The sequence below is a fragment of the Cibotium barometz genome, chromosome 19, assembly GCF_041138505.1.
Source record: "Cibotium barometz isolate CiBa-2024 chromosome 19, ASM4113850v1, whole genome shotgun sequence".
Classification (NCBI taxonomy): Eukaryota; Viridiplantae; Streptophyta; class Polypodiopsida; order Cyatheales; family Cibotiaceae; genus Cibotium; species Cibotium barometz.
The window spans coordinates 5,210,894-5,229,493 of record NC_141064.1 but is presented as its reverse complement, the minus strand read 5'-3'; the positions used below and the strand labels follow the sequence as shown (position 1 = coordinate 5,229,493).

Sequence of the window (18,600 nt, the reverse complement as noted above, 5' to 3'; positions counted from 1 at the left end):
AGTTCAAGCTGTTTTGAATGATTCTTTTTCTTCAGCTATTGGCTAGGACTCCATATGAGGCAGCGTTTGGAAGACCTTTCCAGTCGTTGTTGACCAGGACTTCATCTTCAGTACCAGAGGCGAACAGAGTGACGGAGTCTTACCAGGAGATTTTAGAGTCAGTAAAAGACAGATTGGCTAAAGCGCAAGAGACCTGCACTCGACAGGCCAATAAAGACCGAAGGGACATGAAGTTTTCGGAAGGGGATTGGGTTTATCTTCAGATTATGAAGCAAAGACTGAAACAGGTGGGCAAGCAATGCCCAAAGTTGTCTTTCGGGAGCTTTGGACCTTTTCCCATCAGGAAAAAGATTAATGAGGTGTCTATGCAGTTAAAGCTATCTCCGAGTTGGACTATGCACGATGTATTTCATGTCAGTTGGTTAAAGCCATATGCAGGTCCAACCTCTTCAAAAGTCATAAACAAAGCGGAACCAGACATTGTTGAAGCAGAAGTTATGGTTCCAGAACAGATCCTTCTGCACCATTTCAAGCATGGCTCAGGCCGAAGACTACGACAGTTCCTCACAAAGTTTCAGGACCGGGGAACCCATGAAGCGGTATGGCTCGACAAAGAGTTTTTCGAAGACTATCCGGCGTTATTGACGGATTATTTGGAGGCTATGCAGCTTCCGTCAAGTTAAGCAGAAGGGGATGTCACGTGCATCCCGCACTTGGATGCCACGTAGACATCTCTGTACAGAAGGTGGAGGACCTGGGATGGTGAACTGGTCCCATGTGACCCTAGTCCGGGACGAGTCAGCCAGGGATCCATCTCAGTCATCCGAGGTCAAGTGTGCAAGTCCAAGGTCAGGTGTGCACTGTCCTGCACATGAAACAGTGCCAATCCGCGCTGTGAGTCTCCCTCTAGAATGATGTCAGTGATTCTATGTATCTGGTATGGTACCGGATGCCAGATCACTGAGTAGATAGTGGTTAGGACAAGGGGCCAGCCCATAGGGCTACCCCGGATCTTAGTGTGGGCATGGGAATGGTGTGGAACCACCCCCATGAGGCCCAGGAAGGCCCAGGCTGAACCCACCAGCCATGGAGGGGCTGTAGGACAGCCCTAGGGCAAGAATAAGGTAGATTCCACGAGTTTACAGCTTTTACATGGCTGTAGGCAAGTATGGGGCAGCCCATACAGGCTGCCCAGCCCTTGGGATGTGTGCAAAGGCCTTGTCCAGCCATTGGAATTCAGGCGCATCACCTTTTCAGCCTGTAGGAAAAAACGCAACATTTTTTGGGATTTAATTCAGCATTTATTGCTGGATTTTCACAAGTTCTGGGACTTTTAGGCTGGCCGACTGCTCATATTGAGTAGTATAAATAGCCTAGCCCATGTTCCCATTCAATCATCTCATTATTCACCAAGAGCTCAAGCAAATCAAGGGTTAGACAAGCCAAGGGAGTTGCTAAGCAAAGGGGTGGAGTACTGAAGGTCAAGGGCAGGGATTTCCCAGCCAAGAAAGGTCAAGAATTCTGTATTTTCTTTTCAGATTCACATCATTCTAATAAAGCAAATACACCATCCGTGGTGGGGACCCTACATAGGGTAATTGGGACCCAATACTGTGTCCTCTCCATCTCTCCCTCTCTCTCTCTCTATTTTCTGCACATCTCCTTTCAGTTTGTGCGTTAATTTCCGTCACGAAAAGAGTGCTGAATTCTGAGTATTGAAGTTACCGATTTTTCTCCGGAGCTTCCGCATATTACACTTTCACTTACTCAAGATCCAAATACTAGTCATTATGGTCCTATGTCTCGATCTTGGCACACACAATGTTTATGTATGGATACCAATGGAGCATAGTTGCATTTGATTAGCTATGACGGATCGAGAAGTGAGACTGTGAAATCAAATGGAAGCTATGAAAGCAATCAACCGCATCAACAACCATGTTTGCAATGCTGTTTTCATTTGCATAAATGCCTATGGACAGTTCGGCATGTGAATGCCTTTGGAGCTTGTAACAGGACCTTGATAATATAATCTATTACAAGGGGGGTCTGCCCTTTCCGACCCTAGTGCAGTGTCCAAGTGATTTCAATTTTCAGCTTTGTTAAGCTTCATTTTGTGGTACATTTTCAACTTGTTTAATTGTGTTAATTGCTTCAGCGTAAGGCAAGATTGTGCTCAACCCCGAATGGGGGAGTCGCATTCGTATTAGAGCCTAGGATCTTCTCTCTTCTTACGAGGAAGACGATCCAAAATCTTGCAAACGCTAGCATTTAGCATTGTTAGACAAGACAATATGGCAAGCCAAACACGTACCATGCGGGATGTAAATGCAAGACAATATGTAGATGTGGAGCATGGAGAAAAGAATGTACACAGTGATGCTGATATGCTTAAACAAGATATGGCTGAAAATATCTCTCATGCATTTCATGATGGCAAAGTGCATGGTGGATAGCCATCCCATGGTAGAGAGGAAGAGCATGTAACATATGTACATTTGGGACAGCCGTCCCATGGCAAGAACAAGGCTGTGGAGAAAACTGGACATGATGCAATGCAGGCTGAAATTGCAACTCTCAAGAAGCAACTATGTGAAATGCAAGGCCAACTCAAAAGCATACATGAAGGTTCACAAACTAGGAATGTATCTCATATGTCCAGGCAACCCGCCTTCGTGAATGATGCATTAGAAAATGTTAAATTGGAATTGGGAGTGCAGCGAAGAGATATGGCCATCTCTTATCTTATGGGACAAAGTGATGTAATCACAGGTAAACAAGGTGGGGTTATGTTCAAAAAGCCACCTAATGTAAGTCGGCCTTCTCTTGTGGTATCAAAGTTGAAATCAGTTTTGTGCATAGAAAAAGAGAAGAGGTGTCTGCAACCTCTCATTATGCCTCTACCACACATGCCACTTCCTCTCGTAGGCCTCCTCCTATACCACTTGAAACCCTTCCCAAAGAGCATATGCATAAATCAACCCCTCTAAGTATGGAGCATAAACGATATGTGCCTACTTTGGATACAAGGAAATGACCACCCATGGCACATGAAGAAGAAACCCACCACCATAGAAAGAAAGGCAAAGAATTTGATGTGGGTGACAAGCATGTAAAATTTGAGGTTTATCATGGGGAGTATGATTCGGGTAAAGCATTGTCTTTCGTCTCCCAGTTTGAAATTGCATTCCATGAAGCCAACTATTCTGAGAGTTCAAAACTCAGACATGTGGTAATGTACATGAAGGGCAACGTTGCACATTGGTGGTTGGCCGAGAAACTTGCAGGCAATACCATTGCTACATGGGCTGAATTTAAAGAGAAGTATTATGAGCAGTTTTTGCCTCCAAATTTTGTCAAAGACATGCCGGAAATGGGATAGGTTGGAACAAAAAGAAGGGCAATCTATTTCCTGTTAGTGTCACCTAACCCTCGACGCTTAGAGTGGAACCCTGCACCTACTGTAAAGATATGTCCACTCCAGGTCCTGCACCTACTGTAAAGATATGTCCACATGGCATCAAGTGCGGGATGCACGTGGCATCCAGCCTAAGCACCATTCAATCCCACACTTTCACGTCTCCACAAAAGGAGATGCAAGAGGTTGAGGAGCAGGTGATGGCTGTCTAGTAGGTAGAGGAAGTTGCACATAGCTCGTATGTTGAGGATACGGAGCAGCAACCTGAGAGAAAGCTTGAAGAAAATTGGGATCCACAGCTTTCTGTATTGCCCGTAAAGGCTGTCCAACATACTCTAGCACCATTCAATCCCACACTTCCACGTCTCCACAAAAGGAGATGCAAGAGGTTGAGGAGCAGGTGATGGCTGTCTAGTAGGTAGAGGAAGTTGCACATAGCTCGTATGTTGAGGATATGGAGCAGCAACCTGAGAGAAAGCTTGAAGAAAATTGGGATCCACAGCTTTCTGTATTGCCCGTAAAGGCTGTCCAACATACTCTGGGAATACATGTGGTATATTGGGTTGAACCATGTCACCACCTAGTACAGGTGCCGCAGGTACAGTAGCTACTCCAGGTTGTCTCTGCAGAAGAGGTCGGCGAGGTTCCATGTACCACCACATAAGAGATTGAGGTGTCCATATACTCAGCCATGAATAAGCGTAGAGAGAGCGTATGAGCAATAGATGCTTATGACAGGTGAGAGTCGATGAGGGAAGGGCTGCACAAGTAGGAAACACCAAATCATGTAGTTCAGGGGTGTCAAAAAATATTATCCCATTATCCCTGGTCGACTTCAGAGAATTCAATAAATAGAGTGACCACACTCCCAAAAAAAAGCACCAAAGTATGGAGTTCAGGAGATACTAGTTTGTTGCTTATATAGCATGAAAAGTGTTGGCGCCACCTTGAAATGGACACATGGGAACCAGGAGCTTTTGATGAGTGGTTATTGGAAATCCCTTTTTGGAGCCAAGTATGCCTTTTTTGGGAGTGTGTGATTGCTCTATTTGTTGAATTCTCCGAAGTCGACTAGAGATAATGCTTTTTGATGCCTCTCGTGTGCACCTGATCCAGCCACGTGTGCTTCATTAATCACTGCCAACACTCCATACTATTCAGGGAGAAATCCAGCACCTTCTGCTGTGCATCCAAGTTCAAACCTTCAATGCGGGAGGGGCAACTAAACATGGAAAATCTAATCAATCATGAAATCTGAAAATACACATATGCATGCCAGATAAAACAAGATGACAAAGCTGCACAGTACACCACACTAGGGGCCAGAAGATGGGCTGACCCCCCCCTTTATATGGTTAGATTACCAAAAAGGAGTCTGCTTCCAATACAACTTTGTGGGTGCCCAAGGGTTCACCACTGGCTGCACCTATTTCTTCCAATACAATATGAAAACAAGAAAAACATCACAATATCTGAATTTGCTGACAATTTCAGCACAAGTGAGCATTCCCGGCATCAAGCACATGCAGGACAACTATGGACAGCCCATAGCACTCCCACATCAGCCCGAGACAACTCAACATCATCATCTTCCTCCTGTCTGGCTCATAGAGCAAGTCGACCAGCCCTCGAAGGCTGTTTTCAGCAGTCGACCAGCCCTCAGTAGCCACAGAAGAAAGCGACCAGCAGTTGTGCACAAGCTTGCAAACCTCCGGTCGGAAGGAAAACTGTCTAACAGCCCACGACCAGCTCTTTCTCCCTATTTTTAACCTCTGTCCAGCCTCTATTCAAGCTGTAAATCAACCGGCCAGCAGTGAAGAACATGCAGAAGGAGTCAGCCAACTTCTCCCATGCATCCGGTGAAATTCAGTCGTGATGGATGGCTGTAGAAACTTGCCAACCAGCTGAAAACCAGCGGACCAGCCCTCATGCACTCCCTAAAAGCATGCGTCCCCCTCCAATCTGGAGTTTTGTCAATAATAGAGGCTTCCCCGCTGAAAATAGCACACGTGTGTGCTTTTCTGAACCAAAAAGGGGCGCCTACATGAAGGGAGTCCAAATAATGTCCAGTGCCCGGTCTTTGGCTGCCACGTGTATTAAATAAGTCCTACTCAATGTGTACTCACTTATAAGTTGTCTGGTCACTTATAAGTGAGTGTGAACCTGCACCCATAATTATTAACATGTGAACTCATAAAGCTGTAAATTGTGTTTTTGGGAATACTTACCACCTGCAAAACACATGTAGACCACCTGACAATCCCAAACAGGTATGCACATACACGTCCAAAGGGTGCTCAGGCGTCCCCGGCCCCATGGACAACACAGGCAAAAATCTCAGGCATTGTCCACGCAAACAAGACAAGTCATCCAAAGATAAAATAAAAGTCATGCACACACGAGTGCAATTATATTGGAAGAAACACCCATCTGCTCAGTTGTATCCGATAAAATGTCCAAGGCTCATGATCCTTCCGGAACCTTCCCAGAACATAAATACACGATCTCCAAGATAGCTAGTCCCAGAGACTTTCATCATGTCAGGCTCCATGGCCATACATGTACACCATGTCAGGCCCCAGAAGCCACACATGTACTATCATGTCATGCTACACCAGCCATACATGTATGTCATGTCAGGCTCCATATGCCATACAAACACACCATGTCAGGCTACACCAGTCTATACATGTATGTCATGTCAGGCTCCACATGCCACACATGAACAGTAGAAAAATAGAAGCTGTAAGAAATTTTGTGACATTCCCCCCGGCTTCTAAGCAGTTGACCGCAGCTGAAAAGCTTCCAAGTAGGTCTTCAGAAGTTCCAGATAATCCGCAAAATAATCCTCGTCCATCCATTTTGCATCCATAGCCGAATAGTTTTTAAACTTCACAAGATACCTGTGCACTAGCTTGCCACCTACATGCTTGCGCTCTTTATGAAAAACCATCTTGTCAGGTTGCAATACCTCTCAAGTTCATCCACTTCAGGTGGATCTTCTAAAACTAGTTCCATAGGAGGTGGTCCCACATAAGGCCTTAACAAACTGACATGAAAGACAATGTGGATTTTCCAGTGATCGGGCAATACCAATCTATTTTCCACTTCATTTATTTTCTGCAAAATTACCTGTTTGAAAGCTTAGGAAACCGGCCTTCCTTACCTAGCCGCTTCCGAAGACGTGCTTTCTCAAACTTTAGTAATACCCAATCACCTTCCTTGAAAACCACCTCTCGCCTGTGTTTGTCAGCTGTCTTTTCTTGCTTACCTTGAGATCTTTCTATGGCTGTCCGAACCTGTGCAAACGCAATATCCAAATCATGGACATACTCAACTGCTGCAAAGATTTCATCTTTTGTTGGTAAGATAGGTGGAAGCACCACCTTGCCATAGACTATCTCAAATGGAGCCTTATTAGTTGAAGAATGCACTGTGTTATTGTATGCAAATTCAACCAATGGCAAATACTTTTCCCACTCTGACTTCTGCTCAAATACATAACATTTGAGCAAGTCAAGCACAGCTCAATTTGCTAGTTCACTCTAACCATCCGTCTAAGGATGATAGGCTGATGAAAAACTCAACTTTGTGCCCATATTATCAAACAATGCCTGCCAAAATAAACTGGTAGTCCGAGGATCTCTATCCCCCACAATAGACTTGGGCATGCCATGATGTTTGAAAATCTGAGCTAAGAACAACTTTGCCGTGTGCTCTGGCTTGATTGTTTTCCTCACAGGAATAAAGTGTGCATGTTTGCTAAAACAATCTATAATTCCATAACCTTTTGGCGTAATTCACGCACTACACAAATACGATTCTGCATCATCAGAAGCCCATCTCTAATCGAATAAGATGAAACAGCAGTACCATGATTCAAATCAGCCCAAATAAGCCAAAAGTTTGTGTCCAATGCATACATATCCGGCATCCCTAATAAGTCCTGATGGTAGGCGGTAGTTACGGCATGCACTTGTGGCTTGCATGACAAAGCATCCGCCACCAAATTCTTCTTGCCCGGGTATGCAAAATCTGAAAATGGAACATGGACAAGAAGTTTGCCCACCTTAGATGCTTTTCCGAGATTTTAGGTTGTGTAAGAAAGTGCCGTAAACTCTGGTGGTCTGTTTTTTACCATAAATTCAGCCCCCAAAAGATAATGCTTCCATGTTTGAAGGGCATGAATAACGGCTAACAACTCTTTCTCGTAAACCTGCAAATACAATTCCGCATGTTGCACGCGGCGGCTTTCAAAAGCCACTGCATGTCCCTATTGGTTCAAAACAGCCCCCAAACAATCTCCACATGCATCATACTCGACCACGACAGGTCTATGCAAATCTGGAATAATAAGAACTGACCCTGATATGATGGCATCCTTCAACTTCTGAAAAGCTGTCTTTTCGGGTTCCGACCAACGAAATGCTACTTTCTTCTTTGTTAGATCATGTAACGGTGAAGCTAAGAAAGCAAAGTGTTGAATGTATTGACGATAGTATGAGCATAAACCAATAAAGCTCCTAACTTGATGCAAATTCTACAGTTCTAGCCAATCCTTGATTGCTTGAATCTTTGCGGGATCCATGCGTACTCCATCCTTGGAAACAATATGCCCTAAATAGTGAATTTCTCACAAGAAGAATTCACTCTTCCCATTGATGAAAAGTTTATGTTTCCTTAGCTCTTCAAAAACAATGGCAAGATGCTCTTTATGTTCAGCCTCACTCTTTAAAATGATAATATCATCAAAGAAAGTTCCTGTGAACTTGCGGTGAGGTCTAAAAATTAGGTCCATCATTCTATTAAAAGTGGCGGGAGCATTCGTAAGTCCAAATGGCACAACCAAATACTCATATAATCCAAATGATGTTCGAAAAGCCGTTTTGTGCACATCTTGAGGTACCACTCGAATCTAATGGTAACCACTCTTAAGATCAATGCGACTGAAACAAGCAGCTCCCTCAAGTTTATCAAGAATATCATCAGTTCGAGGAATCGGAAACCTGTTCTTGATAGTAATCTTGTTAAGGGCCCTATAATCAACACACATCCCAACCTTCTCTCACGGATAATGACTCCTTATAGCCATATCCAACATCATATTAGACACAACTGTGTAGAAAGCCAGGCTCTGATACCAATGTAAACGGAAGGGACAACTGAACACGAAAAATCTTATCAATCATGAAATCTAAAAATACACATATGCATGCTAGATAAAACAAGATGATAAAGCTGCACAATACACCACACTAGGGGCCAGGAGATGGGCTGACCCCCCCCTTTATGGTTAGATTACCAAAAAGGAGTCTGCTTCCAATACAACTTTGTGGGTGCCCAGGGTTCACCACTGGCTGCACCTATTTCTTCCAATACAATATGAAAACAAGAAAAACATCACAATATCTGAATTTGCTGACAATTTCAGCATAAGTGAGCATTCCCGGCATCAAGCACATGCAGGACAACTATGGACAGCCCATAGCACTCCGGGACAACTCTAACATCATCATCTTCCTCCTGTCTGGCTCATAGAGCAAGTCGACCAGCCCTCGAAGGCTGTTTTCAGCAGTCGACCAGCCCTCAGTAGCCACAGAAGAAAGCGACCAGCAATTGTGCACAAGCCTGCAAACCTCCGGTCGGAAGGAAAATTGTCTAGCAGCCCACGACCAGCTCTTTCTCCCTGTTTTTAACCTCTGTCCAGCCTCTATTCAAGCTGTAAATCAGCCGGCCAGCAATGGAGAACATGCAGAAGGAGTCGGCCAGCTTCTCCCATGCATCCGGTGAACTTCAGTCGCAAGGGATGGCTGTAGAAACTTGCCAACCAGCTGAAAACCAGCCAACCAGCCCTCATGCACTCCCTAAAAGCATGCGCCCCCCTCCAATCTGGAGTTTTGTCAATAATAGAGGCTTCCCTGCTGAAAATAGCCCACACGTGTGCTTTTTTGGTCCAGAAAGGGGCGCCTACATGAAGGGAGTCCAAATAATGTCCAGTGCCCGGTCTTTGGCCGCCACGTGTAGTAAATAAGTCCTGCTCCATGTGTACTCACTTATAAGTTGTCCGGTCACTTATAAGTGAGTGTGAACCTACACCCATAATTATTAACATGTGAACTCATAAAGCTGTAAATTGAGTTTTTGGGAATACTTACCACCTGCAAAACACATGTAGACCACCTGTCAGTCCCAAACAAGTGTGCACATACACGTCCACAGGGTGCCCAAGCATCCCCGGCTCCATGGACAACACAGGCAGAAATCTCAGGCATTGTCCACGCAAACAAGACAAGTCATCCAAAGATAATATAAAAGTCATGCACACACGAGTGCAATTATATTGGAAGAAACACCTATCTGCTCAATTGTATCCGATAAAATGTCCAGGGCTCATGATCCTTCCGAAACCTTCCCAGAACATAAATACACAAGATCTCCAAGATAGCTAGTCCCAGAGACTTTCATCATGTCAGGCTCCATGGCCATACATGTACACACCATGTCACGCCCCACAAGCCACACATGTACTATCATGTCAGGCTACACCAACCATACATGTACTGTCATGTCAGGCTCCATATGCCACACAAACACACCATGTCAGGCTACACCAGCCATACATGTATGTCATGTTAGGCTCCACATGCCACACATGAACAGGAGAAAAATAGAAGCTGTAAGGAATTTTGTGACATTCAACCATGAAGAGAGGCGTCCCCCTCACACTCAGGCATGCCCAGCTTTTGGGGATCAAAGCCCCACACTCGGGCGATCTCCTGGGCAGCCTAAATTAGCCACAACAATGTGCCTTCTCCTCTCTGTGCTTTGAACAGTAGCCGCACAGTCCCTATCATGCCAAAACCAACATACATGCTCGCTTCATATACTCTCCTTCATTCCCTCTTGTTGTTGACCAAAAGGGTTCCCCACAAAGAGCTAAGATCAGCCCCATATCCATGTATATCAACACATAGGAATATGGCGACCAGCTCCTACATAACCCTAATAGTCCAACTAGGAGAAATTCAGAGCATAAATAAAAGCCAAAAAGCACATAACATCAGGCACTAACTTACGGGGTTAGGGTAAACAAATTCCTAGAACATAAACTCAAAAAAGCAACAAGAAGCATGATGCTTTTCCCTCTGCTTTTTTCCTCATGGATATGGAGTGATTTGCAAAACTCCCACACATCCAACCACACCGACCTGCTCCCTCAAGCCCAATTACTCCCCACTTTCCGTCCAAGCGTCCCATACCACCCAGAGCCAGCAAAAGAACAACACGAAAACTTGAACTCTAGAAGACCCAAGTGATGGATTTTCTCCTCCCTCTTTCGGATTTTTCCAAGCCTAATCCAAGCAGGTCTGGCTCTGATACCAATGTTGGGTGGGAGTGGCTTACTAGAATGACCAGGCGTTCTAGCTAGTCTGGGGTAGGAAAACACAATATGCTCATGTTCTGACACAATGTTCTCATAATCTGAAGATACTATATGCTCTGGACCGCACTGAGGCTGGTTGCCCTAGATGCTCTAATACCAATGTTACATGATGATGGTTGATCGTAGTAATCACAGCCTTTATTAACTTAATTATTGTAGGGATGAATATAGATGAATGCAAATGCAACTATGCAAATGATTACAACCGAGACGAGATCAGTGAACAAATCGCTGATGTTGATATTGACTTCATGCTGATTACCACTTCAATTGCTGAACTTCTGACTTGAAGAAATGACTTGATGATTGCTATTTTATGACTTATGCTATTTATATGGGTTGAGGATGCTGGTCAGCCAGCAGAAGAGCTGTCTACCAGCTCTTGGACAAGGTACCATGCTAAACGCCTTAATAAATGCTACGATTAATCCCTGGCTAGTCCACACCTGCTGTTGCCTCCCTTATGCCTGCCTGGTACTGCTGGCAGCCGACTGGGCACTTATGCTCCTCCTGAATGCCTGTGATGATGATGATGATGATGATAATGCTAATGATGAAGATGATGCTGTAGATGATGATGATGCCAGCTTGTCACCATGCAACCGGAAGGGCGATATATTTCAGCAAAGAAAGTCGTATGTGAATGTGTGTGGCTCAGAAGATTACTTAGAGAATTGATGTTCACTCTGAATGGATCAACATCTATTCACAGTGATAATCAAAGTTGCATCCAGATTGCAAAGAATCCGATGTTTTATGCTCGCAGAGAGCATATTGAAGTTCATTATCATTTTGTTCATGAGAAAGTGCAAGCAAAGGAGGTGGAATTGATTTATTGTTATACAAATGATCAAGTAGCAAATTTTCTTTCCAAACCACTTGGGAAAATGAAGTTCAAGTACTTCAGAGACATGATAGGTGTCAAGGAGAATAAATTGATCATTAAGGGAGTGATTTCATGGTCAAATATGCAAATCAATTGTGTATAGTTGTGTAGTACTCGTCAAGAGCTTCAAGATGATATATAGGATGTATAGGACGTTCTCAATTATTAGGATTCTATTCATGTGTATAACGTATGGACAATATAAGTGACTTTAGGACATTTATTAGGTGTGAACACTTAATAAACTTTCAACCATGAAGAGGTACCTACATCAACCTCTCATCTAACACATGCAGTTGTAATCATTAAATGGGATTTAATCCCTTGGTTCATGTCCACAGCAAGCCGACAGCCCCTTGTACCTGGCCGATTGCACCCCAAACATATATATATAGCATTCAGTCATAAGTCATTTCAGCAAGTCGGTCATTTCCATCATTCATCATAGAAGTCATCAGGTAAGCATATGTAGGGGCCACTGCTCAACCCCTCCAAGGCTGACCAAAGGCCTAATCATGTACAACCAATCAGTCACCTTTTTGTACCATATGAAATACAAGAAAACCTGACACCAATCTCTCTCTCTTCTCTCTCCTCAGTCTTAATCATGTTTATTCAACATCTTGCTCTAACTGAGGCTTATGGCTGTGGATCAGTACAACAAAGGCTTCCACTTATGCAACATTGGTATCAAAGCATTCAAGCTCACCCCACTAAGCATAGTCCCAAGGAAGGTGCACAGTTCCAGCAGAAGAATGTTGCAGGATCACAGATGGAGTGGTCTACAACAATAGCTAGAGGAAGCATTCCCTGAGGGCATGTACGCAAACCCAATACATCATTAAGCTCTCAGATCAGTTCCAAAGGCCTAGCAACAGGCATGATCAATTCCGGTAGGTGACCCACCGTTGTGTTAAGGGTAAGCGAAAAGCAGGCATGGGGACAGTAGTCGAACAGATGCTCAATCCTTCAGCAAGACTTGGAAGTGGAGATCAGGAGTGAAGGTGTTCAGACAAAAAGATCAATCAAAGTCAAAGTCAGTTCAGTAGAAGATCCAAGTCACTAGCAGTGGCGACAGCAGCCAGAATGGCATGGCAACATGGTGGGCAGCATTTAATGCAAAGCATATAATTAAATGGGATTTAATCCCTTGGTTCATGTCATCAACAATCCCTTGGTTCATGTCAACAGCAAGCCGACAACCCCTTGTAGCTGGCCGACTACACCCCAAACATATACCAAGGGCCCAATGAAGGGAACAACTATGAGGTTGATCGAGGACTTCAGGACTTCAGGATGGGAACCAAGGTCATCAAAAGAGTACCATGACTTTCAACAATTCAGGTAATTTCTCAAAGACAAAGAAGTCCTTGCTTGGAGAACTAGAAGGGAACCTATAGCCCAAGGAGCACCACAATTGAGGACAATTGCAGGGTGGGAATGAAACTATTTGGCCCTCATAGCTCTATTTCACATGATAGAACCCTTTCCCGGACACTGGACATGTGGAAGAAGGCATGGGGACAGGGACCATAAGGTTTCCCGAAGAAAAAGCACCAGTCTTGGTCAAAAAGCAAGAAAAAGCAAAAATTCAAACTAGGTTAACTGCAAGCCAAGGACACCACTGGCAAGAGGAGACTAAGCCGGACCAAAAAGCTAAAAGCCGCTTTTTCAAAAAGCAGCTCTAGGGCTGAAAAGCAAGGCCCTAAAGTTAGAAAAGCAAAGTTAAAGAACTTTGACAAAAGTGAGTAATATTTTATTATAAAGTGGAAAGCAAAGGGAAAAAGGCATAAGCAAAAGCTTGGTTAAGCTATTGGTAAAAAGTAGAGCCCTTTTCAAGTATAAAAAGGCTTGAACCTCTCTTGTAGCATCATGAAGATCGTGGAGTATGTGTGCCATGTGGGCATCATTATGATCATGGAGAGCTTCTTCTTCGCCATCAACACCTTCTCCAACTTGCTTTTCAAATGTACGGTCGACCCTAGACTTGTATGGGCATATGCATGGGCGATACAGATGCGTGTATGGAGCTGTACGGACATGTGCAGAGCTGTATGGACTGAAAATTTCAAAAACCCTAAAACTGCTCCAAAAACCCTAAAATTTACTTTTTGGAGGTTTTTAAAACCATTACAACAAGTTTTATATCAATTTTCTTGCCAGAAAGAGCTTTTACATGGTTTTCTTCATCGACAAGGCTATAGGAGTTGTGGAGATTACTCATGGGATGAGCAAGCGATTCTTGGACTTGAACTTGGAATTGGACTTTGAACTTGGAGCTTGGAACTTGGAGCTTGGACTTGGATTCATTGGATTTGGATTTGGATATGGATATTGGACTTGGTACTAGCCCAGTGAGAGATACTTGTGGGTCATCCCCGTGGTATGCTTGGCATCAGAAATCTCGTGCCTCGACATCGACTTGGATATCCTACATCGGCATATCTATTTGTTTTGTATTCATTGATTGTATTGATCCTGGCCAACGTGCCCTTGGATTGTTCCTGAATAAATTCCTGAAAGGGGGAGGGGTCTGTTCCCCGCTCAATGTGGTGTATTGTGCAAGATCCCTATTCCCTTATCTCTCCCCTCTCTCTATATCTTTACCTCTTGGACACATGGTTGAGTCTGTCACGGCACACCCCGCTGGGCTTACAATCAGACTTCAGTACAACAAAGGCTGGAAGCGCATGCAACATTGGTATTAGAGCATTCAAGCTCAGCCCACTAAGCATAGTCCCAAGGAAGGTGCACAGTTCCAATAGAAGAATGCAACAAGGTAGTAAATGGAGTGGTCTGCAAAACAGGCAAAGCTAGAGGAACCATTCCCTGAGGGTGTGTACGTAGAACCAGTACATCTTAGCGGGATAAGCAGGAAATGCTAGTCAATGCTCAGGATGCTATTGGGAGTGCTGAGGATAGGACACGGCTTTATGCTGATAGGCAGCCTTCACCAAGGGAGTTATCCAAGGGAATGCTACTATATTTGAGAGTACCCAAGACTTCAGAGACATTACAGACCGGGAAGGTTGGGAAGTTATCCCTATATATATATACATGCATACATGAACACGACATAGGTTTGGCGTATCAACTCTGGATTCATGGATTATGGAGGGCACGTGCCTGACAAGCCATTATACTGACAGGAAGGCCAGTTGTGTATAAAACTAGTTAAATACAAGTGTTCACATCATTGATAATGAGGGTGGACAAGATTATTAAATAAGGCTAGGCAATTTATACTTCGGGCCTCTCATAAGTTAAAGGCTTCACATTCATTATTACTTTGGGTGCCCAAGAGAGCTTGGACATTACACACATTATGGATTGGGACATTAGAATAACAAATTGGGGGAGAAGCATGGAATGTCAAAAGCGTGAAAAGAGAAAATCGACGCCAAAATGCTCAACACACATAAATATATATTTGCAATTTTGGAATCACACCATCCTCAACATCACCGTCATATCTATCTCTGCCATGCTGCCGTACTTAATCCATACAGGGCTGTACAACTGTACGTACATTGTACACCAGTCCATACTGTGGTCGTACAACCATGGCTAACATCATCATCTCTTTTACAATGCAGACTTTACCAAGAAACTTGACTATGGAATGTCAAACGCAAGGACAAGGTAGACCAAACATCGGCTGGGGATGAGGGACTGATGGCTGAATGCTGAAGATGACTTCTTCTACTGCCTTGGACTGTATCACAATGAAGTGCTCTTGCTGAAGATGTATGCACAAGTCAAAAGACTCTCAAGCATATTGTCAGCCCTGGTCCAGAGACCAGTCGCCACTTGCCATCACAATTAGGTCTTAGGAAAAACAATCAGTGAGTTGTCTGGCAAACAGATGTGCCCCACTTGGATTGTATGTGTCCAGGCAACTTAATAGCCCAAGGCTGGGCATCAGACATAGGTGTGAACAAGTCATAGGACCCACAAGTCCTTTGATAGCCTAAACACAGTTACTGGGAAGTGTGAGCACCATTCCAGACAAAAGCAGACAGATCCAGGCAGACCAGATAGGGCGGATAGGCCACTAGGTAGGTGGACAGGCAGTTGGGCAGGGAGGACAGGCATACAGACAGGGCAGGTCAGGTACAAGTAATGCAGCAGTCGTGGGGCAGGTCAAGTAGGCAGACAGGTGAGCAAAGTCACGCTTCCTATTGAGCTTGGATTATACCCCACGCTCAATCCACAGAGGTCAATTCACACTTCAAGTATTATCATTGATCCCAACATTGTCCTTCATTTCATATCCAGCAATACCAGCAATTAAACCACGAGGTGGGAGCCCTTCAAGGGGTGGTTAGTTGGGCCCCAATCAGGTGTACCGTGTATCTCTCTCTCCTCTCATCTCTTCATTAGAAGTTGATTGCACCAAAGAACAAAATAAGCAAGACTTAATCAGAACACTTCCACATGCATGTAACACCCACTGAACCAAGTTGCACAGTCTAACCTTTCACAAGGTAGGTCTGGTCGATTGGTGGTGAGCATGTCTGCCTGCTGCTAGGGGGGCAACTCTAATGGAGGAGACGTGTCACAGTTGGGCATGCTGTCAGGCTGGTGGCATGGTTTTATTTCTTTGATTGATTGTGTTCAATTCATCCTTGTTATCTAGACTTCTACTTTTGGTAGTTTGGCACTGCAATCTCACACCTCACAGTGAGGATCAGAACTGACTCTGCCATTCCTACAGTTGAGAGGTGTGGAATCTCCTATCACAATTCATGCATTTCCTTAGATTTGTATGCACATACATGAAGTTAGAAACTAAAACAATATTCTAAAAAGGTCTCTTCTAAAAGAAACATGTGTAATTTCAAAATGTCAAGAAGACCGACCGGATTCGATTCCAGAGCTGAGGTTCATGAGGCCCTTGCATATCCAATTGATGAAATTCTCTTAGCTTTGAGGCAATCCTTGTAGAAATTGCCAAATCTCGCAAATCAGCCGCTCTTAACGTCTGTAAACCACGTCAATCAAATGTATCAAATGTAAAACCAAATAGCACATATAAACTGATGCATCCATGGCAGGAAAATAGGCAAGCCCCTTGTAAGGTGGCCTCAGGTAACTCCCTAGCGCCCCTTCCATAGAGGTCAAACAAATAAATTTGTCCAACAAGGATTTTCTTAAGAATTACATTAGGACCACCTAGAGGATTGTATACAAACCTTCTATGGGGTTTGCTCAATGGAACAGCTGCAAACCTATAGCGATCAGCCAGTCACGACTTTGAAAACAAAACTTTCTTTGATATGCCTGCCTTTGAGGACATAACTTTGACGTGGCACTGCTACCTTTCAGCTGCGGCTGCCACGATTGCTCGACAGCCAAGTGGTACTTGTCAAACAAAGGATTGCCCCTCCATACGGGGGCCAGAGTTGAGTCTGAATTGAGTTGAGCTTCCTTCCTTACCCCCCTCCCAAAACAAAAAACGCACAAACACTCACACATACTCACACACAAAGACGCGCTTACTGCTGCTTGCATCATATTTTACATGTTCAACGTTAAATGTATGCACAAGGAGCAAGATATCCTACCCTAGCATTAAGAAACTCTTCCACCCGACCGTTTGGGAAGCGAGAAAGGAGGCGAGGTCCCTGGCCAAGCTGAGACATGCGCTCGAAGATGCGGATCTCGTCCTCTCGTCTGAAGAAGATCTCGCAGCCATCGCCATACACTCGCACCAGCACCTTCTTGATGTTATCCGCCTCCTGCTGAGGCCACTGGCATTCATAAACATGATTGGTCATGGCGCCCTTCAGAGGTTTCAGGACCAAATTCTTCACATCCGGGACGTCCGCCCACTTGTCCGCCAGTCTGTGAAGAACCCCATAGACCTCGCCTGGTATGCCTCTGCTGCTGCTATTGGTATCGATCGCAGGTTTAGGGTTATCTGAAGGATTGCCTTCTGTGCACAAAACAGAGTCCGAATGTACTTCCCGAGCAACAACAGGTGCTACCATGTCAGAAGGTAACATAGCTTCACTCCGATTTGCGACCAACGTGCCTTCTGTAGTTCTGTATTAGGTTACAACACATGGCGTTTATGGCATTCTGCCACGTGTTTTCTCTTAAATAACGGGGCGACGCTTACACGCCAACGTGTTTTCTCTTAAAATAGGGTGGGCTCCATACACGCTTAAAAAATTTCGTATTTGCAAAATTTCACAGTTGAAGGTTTGGAAATTGTAAGATTTTGGGTGATGGGTGATTTAGTTATACATTCAAATTTAACAAAGCTCTCATGACAGGTGTAGCCACGGCAAGCCATAACAACTTCCCTCCCTTAAACATGACCACGTACCAACACGGAATTGAATAATTGAGGTGTGGATGTCATCCGTGGGATGGCTCACACAAAGGGCAGTCTCGTCGAGACCCCATCTCATCTGAACCTTAGATGTGTAATTCCCAAGGGAGAGTGGAAATGATACACCAGGAGATTTTGTTGTGAGAGCATTCAAGGGCACACTGGTGTGAGGGTTGTATCTTCGTAATACAATATTCTTCTCTGTCTATTTATTGTGCAATTCGAGTTTTAAAGCTTCTGTGCCATGAAAGATACTACTTCAAAAGTGTTCTCTTGGATAGAAGACCGCATGTTGTATCCTCTTACAAACTTCACACAAAGCTAAAGGGGTAAAGGTAGATCAATGGACCTTGGAAGGTATGGGTTTTTTGAGCAATTAACTGGGCATGCCAAAAAGATAAAGTCAAGGGTTGATCCCTAATAGCCCATTGACTAACAAGCAAGACTTCCTTGGCCATTACACGAGATTGGAACTTAAATGTAGCCCTTAGGAAGGTTATGGGCTTTCTCAA

At 44.2% G+C, this 18,600-nt stretch overlaps 1 protein-coding gene across 2 annotated transcripts in view; it reads right to left on the bottom strand.

Moving 5' to 3' along the window:
- The window catches only part of LOC147628132 (putative choline kinase 2), a 68,862-nt gene extending 51,055 nt beyond the window's left edge, over positions 1-17,807 (bottom strand). For both annotated transcript variants that reach the window (XM_086813164.1, XM_086813165.1), the window contains exons 1-2: positions 17,316-17,807; positions 16,611-16,732 (exon numbers count right to left, since the gene is read on the bottom strand). In XM_086813164.1, coding sequence (XP_086669290.1) covers positions 16,611-16,732; positions 17,316-17,756 — 563 coding nt within the window. In that variant the 5' untranslated portion in view covers positions 17,757-17,807. The remainder of the gene's footprint in view (positions 1-16,610; positions 16,733-17,315) is intronic.
- Between the last annotated feature and the right edge of the window lie 793 nt (positions 17,808-18,600).